The sequence below is a fragment of the Salmo salar genome, chromosome 08, assembly GCF_965601325.2.
Source record: "Salmo salar chromosome 08, fSalSal1, whole genome shotgun sequence".
Taxonomy (NCBI): Eukaryota; Metazoa; Chordata; class Actinopteri; order Salmoniformes; family Salmonidae; genus Salmo; species Salmo salar.
Genome location: NC_138298.1, coordinates 13,919,624 through 13,929,692, shown reverse-complemented (window position 1 = coordinate 13,929,692; position 10,069 = coordinate 13,919,624). Strand labels below are relative to the sequence as shown.

At 39.7% G+C, this 10,069-nt stretch overlaps 1 protein-coding gene across 1 annotated transcript; it reads left to right on the top strand.

Annotated features, from left to right (window-relative positions):
- Positions 1-1,315: 1,315 nt before the first annotated feature.
- On the top strand, positions 1,316-3,383 carry LOC106610031 (hairy and enhancer of split-related protein helt). Its single transcript, XM_014209145.3, has 4 exons — positions 1,316-1,514; positions 2,072-2,176; positions 2,424-2,520; positions 2,767-3,383. Exons 1-4 carry the CDS (start codon positions 1,488-1,490, stop codon positions 3,249-3,251), a joined length of 714 nt encoding a protein of 237 aa, XP_014064620.1. The 5' UTR covers positions 1,316-1,487; the 3' UTR covers positions 3,252-3,383.
- The last annotated feature ends 6,686 nt before the right edge of the window (positions 3,384-10,069 follow it).

Here is a 10,069-nt window from a genome sequence, read left to right as displayed (position 1 = left end):
CACACAGGATCAATTATATGAAACACGGCGAAACGTTCAAGATTAAAACGTCCCGATGAAAAAAAGCAGACGAGCAAACGGTTTTGGCGCATGAGACCCAAGGCTGAATCTGTGAGACGGGGCGTACACAATAAACCTGTTGTTAAACTTGCTGTGAAAATATGTTTGAAGAAAATAGACAATTGTTGTACGAAATGTATTCAAGTATAAAATAATGCCCTTTGTTGGAGAAAACTTGAGCAATGTGAGGGTACAAAAGTCCCCTGTGGTATTTACTAGGTCCCTTTGTGAAGTTTGCGCTTTGGCGTCTCCACTTGGCGCATTACCCAGGCCCCTTTAAACGCGATTGTTTCTTTCTTTCTAATGACGTTTACCGGATCAAAACATGCTGTTAATTCGATCAGAAAGCTTCACCCTTCACAACAATACCAGAATAATTTCTCCCAAAGTTTGTTAAGTTGACCGAAATTAGGCAAATGAATAGGGGTCTCTAGGCTACCCCTGACGCAGGTGACGGGGATAATGCACGTTCACACCAGCTGCATTCTTCTTTATTTCTCCCTTTTCTTTCACAGCATTATTAAAATGTAGGCCAATGAAACTATTCACTCGACTCAATAGACATTTTCTTATAGGATAATAGGATACAAATTGAGCCTCTCCAAAGAGTCCTCGGTGGTGGGTAACCCTTGAGTGCCAAAGACTGCTGGAGACGCCGGCCAGTACGCAGGCGACGCTCGTGTGCCAGACCCATCACACACCTGCCTAGGACTCCCACGAAATAAAGAATGTAAACAAAAAGCTTGCCATCTCTCATAAAAGATGGACGTGTCATCAACTCGTGTGAGAAACGCGGAGAACAAACGGGGGGACTCCGTCTCCAAAAGTTCTCCCTTGAACTTGGCGGAACAGCCTATTAAAGGCTTACTTAATTACTCTAATGGCACTGGACAGGCCTTAAAACTCAGACAGGGCTTGGATGGAAGTTAAGTTCGCTTGCTGGGATTTGAAAACAGGCGATCGTGTGAGAAACGCGAGTTGGAAGAAAGAGGGGTCTTTTTTCGCCGGCTTTGTTGTCAGTGCGCGCTCTGCGCCCGGTCGGATCAGGCGAACCCAACGCTCAGTTCACATTTCCCGCCTGAGTTGTTACTATGCAAATAATATTATAAAAATAATCACGTGCATGTCTTTTGAACAGCCACGTGGATGAACAAAGCAAGTCTTTCCCCCTGCTAGCCGATGGCTTCAGACGTTTTACTTGTTCTTTAACTGATACTAAATGCTCACATTTACCAGAAGCTTGCTCTTTAATCCTATGGAATAATTTAGACCATGCATGCTGGAGTCCCTCGGATGATCGCTTTATAAGGGGCAGCTTCTCAGCTCACCTCACAGTTTATCTAGTCTACAAGCTAAGGAACACACATCCAAACTGCCTCCTGGCATTCATATTTTGAATTAGAACTTTATCAGCACTTTGCCAAAGGATGGCATCCAAGATGAAGGATCGCAAGGTAGGCGCTCCCCTTCTGCTCTTTGAGATGGAAACCTACTCGGAAACCGAGGCCTTTTCTTGTCGTTATTTTAATATTTATTACAATAATTTACTTTGGTAGTCATAATGTACCATCATTATGGCTATGTGTAGTCAAACGCGAAATGTGGGTCCATGGAAATCGATCGGAACCAATATAGTACACATTTGAGTTTGCAAAAACGACAAAAATGTAAATAATTAATTTAAAGAAGAAAAGTGGCTTAAGTTATCACTAAAATAGTATAACTTACGGTTTGAAGCCCATGTGTGCCATACCCCATGGTTGTATTTGAGCCTTGGCACCTGCCTTGGTCCATGTGATGCTCGCAAGCGCTATTGCGCTCTAGTGCGCCTAAGCTCATCAAGGTGGCTAGGCAAGGCTTATGCGTCTCTTTGCCGTTTGGTTTCCAAGTAGTTTCGTCTTCATTATAGTTTCAATCAGATTTTTATTCTAGGTTTCCAGAGCTGTACACTTTAGACCTGTCCTACGGTTGATAATGTTTGTTTGTCTAATCATTTGTTATTTTTCAACAGAGAACTCCCATCTCCCATAAAGTGATAGAAAAAAGAAGACGGGACCGCATCAACCGCTGCCTAAACGAACTGGGAAAAACTGTGCCAATGGCGCGCGCGAAACAGGTAGCCAACAGTAAAATTAAATAATCTTATTCACAACTCATAAAGGATAGCCTAAATCATCTTATTCAAAGTGTTATATTGGCTAAATATATTTATTATTTAGCCTACTCATTGCATTAAATCGTTGCTATGCGTGACAAATAGCGTTGCCCACATAATGTCTGCCGACTGTAGGCTCATCTGTTTGATTTAGTGTATTTAAACGACTTAATATTATTTTTCTAATAACTTTTTTTTCTGATGTTAGAACTCTGGAAAGCTGGAGAAGGCCGAGATTCTGGAGATGACAGTTCAGTATCTACGAGCGCTCCACTCCGCAGACTTCCCCCGGGGCAGAGAAAAGGGTGCGTATTCCTGTCGGCTCCAATGCGCACGGACCCGGGGCTCTCACCCAGAACGCATCCCTATCCCGTTCCACCTTCTTTTACTCCATTCCGGCTGTCTGGTTTACATATTTATCGCCGTAATATCAATCATCATCACTGTAGTCTATATCGTAAACATATCCTCACATTTGAATGTAATAGCCTAAAATACTAGCGCCGTTTCGGTGTGTTTTCTGATCGTCCCCTTCTTCGGATTCCTTTTAGGTGAGCTACTGGGGGAGTTCGCCAACTACTTCCACTACGGCTACCACGAGTGCATGAAGAACCTGGTGCACTACCTGACCACGGAGGAGAGGGTTGAGACCAAAGACATCAAATACGCAAGGATCCTGGCCTTTCTTCAGTCCAAGTCCCGAGTCGTCACCGAGCCTGTGTTCGGCTCCCTGGGCGCGTTGCCAGACCAGGCAGATTATCTGTGCCAGTTGCACTCCTCCCCGGAGTCACACCAGAGCCACAGCCCCAGCGACTCCGTGTTTCAGCAGAGCCCACCCGGACACTTCTCTTGGCACAGCACGGCACGCAGCCCAACCATGTCTTACCCAACTGTGCCGCTTTCCGCGCCGACGCAACAGCACCACGGTGGCTACTTGTCACCAGTGCAAGGACTTGACCATCACTACTTCAACTTCTTCAACGGCCACCCGCACGCGAATGCATTCAGTTTTCACAGTACGCAACACCCCCTGTAAATAGAATCCGGCTACCATTTTGTGTTGTCTTTATTTATATATGTGTTCATAATAAATACTTACAAATTGTGGATATTGCATACTGTACAATACATATTTTTTTTCAATAAAAGTAAATGTTTATTTCCCACAGTTTTTGGTTTTCTTGTGGTGTTAAAACATAGGTTGGTCATCAATTGGTGAAAACCTCCCTAAAAATCTGATGGTATAATAGCGTTGGTCTATTGATTATGAATAGGCCTAATTGTTCATTCTTCTAAATCATTTATTACAGGAGAGTTAGCCTGTTACAGTCAAACCACTCAGGCCATTTCAACAAAAATATATATTTGTATTTCTTAAAACCGTTTTGAATCAAATCGAATCACATTTTATTGGTCAAATACACATATTTAGCAGATGTTATTTCGGGTGTAACGAAATGCTTGTCTTTCTAGCTGCAACAGTGCAGTAGTATCTAACAATTCACAACAATACACACAAATCTAAAAGTAAAATAATGGAATTAAGAAATGATATAACGTCCTTTAACTGGTTATTTAGCAAGTTCCAGAATATCCTAGCATTTTTGGAGCATTTAGCAATGTTAGTGGAAACGGATTATAGCCAGTAAGATGCTAGTTGACAAGAAACCGTGGTCCACCTATCTTTACCCTCTAGGCTAATAGTATTATCTGTCGATAGGACCTTAGGACACTTACAATTAAATAAGCACTTAACTAACTCACTAAACTGGGACTTCCCTTCTTCTGTGAAGGATGGACTCTTGTTAACACAAATATGAATATATGTTGAGGTTGACAGTTAGGCTACTCTCCTCTTCATCAATTACTCCTCTTCCTTATTAAAGCATAAGTACCATCATAAACATGATAGAGGTTGCTTTTCTATAATTTGAAGATTTTTTATGGCTATTGAAAACAGAAAAAATTAAGAAAGTCACACACTCCCAAATATAGTATATTATTCATTTTAACTCATTGCTGAACTAACGTTTTGGCACCCTCCAGTGTGACATACAGATAGATGTAAGACCACCCTGTTGGATGATTATTTGAGTATTTGAGGTTTAAAAACACTTCTGAAGTTTGTCATTTTCACTTTTTAATTTCAGACTTGATTTTCCCTTACAAAAATGTATCAACCCCTACCAACATTTCCATTAATTATAATCCACATAATAATTCACATTTCCTGTTGCTGCAGTACTATTTTTCAGCTGTAGCATACTGGCTCAAATTAAGATCCAACATCGGCATCAATGCTTTTACCAAGTTATTTAAAGGCTGTGACTCAGCGCAACCAATGGCTATAGTGAGAGGTGTTGTCTTGTTAAGTGATGGGATAATATATATTTTTAATCATTGAGTAAAAATATAGTAAATTATGAAATATGATTATGAAGATATTGATGACAACCTATTAGGCCATGTACAAGCTCCATCATATACTTCTGCCAGATTTGAGATACACATTTTTTAAGATGGGGTCAATAAATTATTGTGCACATATTATCGATCAGAATAGGTGATTGGAATAAGTGTCCTTTTACACAATGGTCTGTTGAACTCCAACACCATGATTGACAGTAAGCTTATTTCCTGGGTGATCCATTAATAATGGTGCATATTCATAGTGCACCACCCATCCAGCCCTAGTTTTCTCCATCTATATTTAAATAAAATGCAAATAGTAAAATATAGCTGCAAGCAGCAATGTCGGGGTTCAAGCTGTGGACCCAATGTGCCACCATCAGGACAAATTGGACACATTGCCCTAAATTTGCTAAATCTGTGCTCCTTATCACGCTTGCCAAATATCAGAAGTTAAAATTAAACAGATCATGCAATATACATATTTTTGATTATTTTTTTATGATGTTGATACATTTTTCCACATTTTGTTGAGCTACAAAGTGGGATTGAAATTGATTTAATTGTAATTTTTTGTCAGTGATCTACACAAAATACTTTGTAATGTAAAGTGGAAGAAACATTCAGACTTTTTTTGGATGAATGGAAAATAAAACACAAATATATTTTGAATTGAGTATTCAACCCCCTGAATCAATGCATGTTAGAAGCAACTTTGGCAGCGATTACAGCTGTGAGTCTTTCTGGGTAAGTCTCTAAAACCTTTGCACACCTGGATATTACTATATTTGCCCATTCATTCTTAAAACAAATTCTTCAAGCTCTGTCAAGTTGGTTGTTGATCATTGCTAGACAGCCATTTCAAGTCTTGCCATAGATTTTCAAGCCAATTAAAGTCAAAATTGTAACTCGGCCCTGCTGAAAAGGGGATTTGTCTCCCAGTTTCTGTTGGAAAGCAGACTTAACCAGGTTTTCCTTTAGGTCTTTGCCTGTGCTCAGCGCTATTCCTTTTCTTTTTATCCTAAAAAACAACTCATTAGTCCTTGCCAATGACAAGCATACCCATAACATGATGCAGCAACAACCATGCTTATAAATATGAAGACTGGTACTTAGTGATGTGTTGTGTTGAATTTGCCCCAAACTAGAGGTCGACCGATTAATCGAATGGCCGATTAATTAGGGCCGATTTCAAGTTTCATAACAATCGGTAATCGGTATTTTTGGCCACCGATTTGCCAATTCATTTTTATTTTTTTTACACCTTTATTTAACTAGGCAAGTCAGATTAAGAACACATTCTTATTTTCAATGATGGCCTAGGAACGGGGGTTAACTGCCTTGTTCAGGGGGGATTCGTTTTTGCAGCCTTCTGGTTACTAGTCCAACTCTCTAACCACCTGCCTTACATTGCACTCCACGAGGAGCCTGCATGGCAGGCTGACTACCTGTTACGCGAGGGCAGCAAGAAGCCAAGGTACGTTGCTAGCTAGCATTAAACTTATCTTATAAAAAACGATCAATCTTAACATAATCACTAGTTAACTACACATGGTTGATGATATTACTAGTTTATCTAATGTGTCTTGCGTTGCATATAATCGATGCGGTGCCTGTTAATTTCTCATCGAATCACAGCCTACTTCAACAAACGGGTGATGATTTAACAAGCGCATTTGCGAAAAAAGCACTGTCGTTGCATCAATGTACCTAACCATAAACATCAATGCCTTTCTTTAAAATCAATACACAAGTATATATTTTTAAACCTGCGTATTTAGTTAATATTGCCTGCTAAAATGAAATTGTGTCACTGCTCTTGCGTTCATTGCCTGGCTCGTTGCGAACTAATTTGCCAGAATTTTACGTAATTATGACATACCATTGAAGGTTGTGCAATGTAACACGAATATTTAGACTTAGGGATGCCACCCGTTAGATAAAATACAGACCGGTTCCGTATTTCACTGAAAGAAAAAAAAACGTTTTGTTTTCGAGATGATAGTTTCCGGATTTGACCATATTAATGACCTAAGGCTCGTATTTCTGTGTGTTTATTATATTACAATTAAGTCTATGATTTGATAGAGCAGTCTGACTGAGCGGTGGTAGGCACCAGCAGGCAAGTAAGCATTCATTCAAACAGCACTTTCGTGCGTTTTGCCAGCAGCCCTTCGCAATGCATTGCACTGTTTATGACTTCAAGCCTGTCAATTCCCAAGATTAGGCTGGTGTAACCGATGTGAAATGGCTAGCTAGTTAGCGGGTGCGCGCTAATAGCGTTTCAAACGTCACTCGCTCTGAGACTTGGAGTAGTTGTTTCCCCTTGCTCTACATGGGTAACGCTGCTTCGAGGGTGGCTGTTGTCGATGTGTTCCTGGTTCGAGCCCAGGTAGGAGCGAGGAGATGGACGGAAGCTATACTGTTACACTGGCAATACTATAGTGCCTATAAGAACATCCTGTACTGGTCAAAGGTATATGAAATACAAATCGTATAGAGAGAAATAGTCCTATAATTCCTATAATAACTACAACCCAAAACTTCTTACCTGGGAATATTGAAGACTCATGTTAAAAGGAACCACCAGCTTTCATATGTTCCCATGTTCTGAGCAAGGCGCTTAAACGTTAGCTTTCTTACATGGCACATATTGCACTTTTACTTTCTTCTCCAACACTTTGTTTTTGTATTATTTAAACCAAATTGAACATGTTTCATTATTTATTTGAGGCTAAATTGATTTTATTGATGTATTATATTAAGTTAATATAAGTGTTCATTCAGTATTGTTGTAATTGTCATTATTACAAATAAATAAAATAAATTGTAATAAAAAATAGTCGGATTAATCGGTATCGGCTTTTTTTGGCCCTCTAATAATCTGTATCGGTATCGGTGTTGAAAAATCATAATCGGTCGACCTCTACCCCAAACATAATGCTTTTGTATTCAGGACAAAAAGTTGATTACTTTGCCACATTTTTTGCAGTATTTAGTGTCTTATTGCAAACAGGATGCATGTTTTGTAATATTTGTATTCTGTACAGGCTTCCTTCTTTTCACTCTGTAATTTAGGTTCGTTTTGTGGAGTAACTACAATGTTGTTGATCCATCCTCAGTTTTTTCCTATCACAGCCATTTAACTCTGTAACTGGCTTAAAATCACATTTTACATTACATTTTAGTCATTTAGCAGACACTCTTATCCAGAGCGACTTACAGTAGTGAATGCATACATTTCAAACATGTTTTTTTTTTTTTTTCTCTCTGTACTGGTCCCCCATGGGAATCAAACCCACAACCCTGGCACTGCAAACACCATGCTCTACCAACTGAGCCACACGGGATCACCATTAGCCTCATTTTGAAATCCCTGAGTGGTTTCCTTCCTCTCCGTCAACTGAATTAGAAAGACTCTTGTATCTTTGTAGTGAATAATTGTTGACTCAAGACATTTCAGCTTTTCATTTGACTAAAAACATAATTCCACTTTGATATTATGAGGTATTGTGTGTAGATCAGTGACATAAAAAAATATATATTTTAAATTCAGGCTGTAACACAACAAATTAGCTAGACTCATATCCCTTAGCATATAATATTGCCTTGAGAGAGCTTGGTCCATAGATGCTATACATAAAGTTTCATCTAGATCTTCCTAGCAGTTCTGGGGGAATTCAAAATGGCAAGAAATCCATCATGGCGGACTTCATGGGCCATTTAGGAAGATTTGTTGCTTGTGGGGAGAGGGACATGAGTATCAAATTTCAGGACTGTGTCACACAGGCTGGGGCGAGGGGATTGACCTTTCAAAGTTTGCATTTGAAATAGATTGTTATCGCTCCACCATGTAGCCAATATGCATGGCAAGCAATGGTTTCTAGAGGCACTTCTACCTATATTTAAATATAATTCAAATAACAAACACGATTTGTCTACGATCTCTCTCAAAGAGGAGGTCCTTCTAGGGAAGGGTTCATCTCTTTGTGTTAACAACATAAGAAACAGGGGTTTCTGGGAAGGGGGGCAACTCCATGCATTAAGCCCCTTGCTTAAACAAGCTTGCATGTTAGGTCCCATTCATCCCTCGCTCCCTCAGCCAAGCTAAAGTTTATGAATGAGATTTCAATTACCAACAAAAGTCTTTTGTCACAAATATCAATCCATGTCTGTATTTACACTTTTATAACATTGTTATTCATGGTTATAATGGGTGAGATATTGTTAGTAGGGAAAATATCAGTTCTTCATGCCAGTAAGAAATAAAGTGGTCACTTGATGTATTCTGACAATGAATTGAAAATGTTTCACAACACCAGTAATGCAAAATGCTTTTTAACATTATGATAAGAATTTAAGAATTTGTCCTTAACTAACTTGCCTAATTAAACAAAGGTTAAATAAAATAAAACATGAAAGTGAAGGGATTTTCAAGGACTACAGAGGAAATATGAGAGTTCTCACACACACTTTTGGCATAGGCAAGTTGCATCAATTCCATATATTTAGGCAAATTAGGCTAGACTATTCATCATTGTGGGTCAGATTAAAGTTTGCAGTTCCGAGGACAAGATGAGGGCCACCTTGGTTTAAAAGTTGCCCTTCATTTGCATACAATTTTATCAATTGTCAGGGAGCCATGGGTGTGCATTGTTGATCCAACATTGGAGGAGGACAGTGCTCCAGTCTAACCATTTTATCAGCGGAGGATAAAGTAAACCTTGGGATTTACAAGTCGACTAAAGAAGTGCTCTTGCCCCGACCATGGTCCTTGTCTCTTGCATCATTAAAAAATATATATATTTCAATCTATCCATAGAAATGTTGGCCATTTTCAGCCCTGTTGCCATTCTTAAAAACACCTTTGGACCCACCATTTAAATGTTGACCATTTCAGCCTTCTTGCCCTCCTTTAAAAATATTTGGACCCATTTCAATTTGGCCATTTTTTTTACCTGGACTCTGATAACTCAATTATGGCAGGGCCTCTGACTTTCCCTCACATAGAAAATAAAGTGTCTTCCGACTAGTGGGGAGTTGATTTTGTCCAGCTTGTGCCTTAAATGCTCTTCCCTTGTCTCTCGATAACTCAACTAATCTCCTCCCCAACCCCTGTCCCTTCACTCTTTCTTTAAGTAAGTTGTATGGCATTGCTTTCCAAGAGAGCGGTGAGAAAAGAGAGGTGAAAAAGAAAGTGAGAAACTCATAGTGTTTTTTTGCTAGGGTTGCCCCATTGTGGTGGGCCTGAATGGGAGGACAATCTCTGGTTCCTTGGGTTTCATCCTTGAGTGATTCGGAAGAAAAATAATCACCCCCATGAAATCAAAGTGTTCTCTATAGAAGGGAAGGACTAACGCTGCTTGCTGGGCACCCCAGGCCCCTTTCCCCCAGGCCCTCTCCCCTCTTCAGCCCAGGTCAGGGAGCCCTGTTACCGTTTTCTTC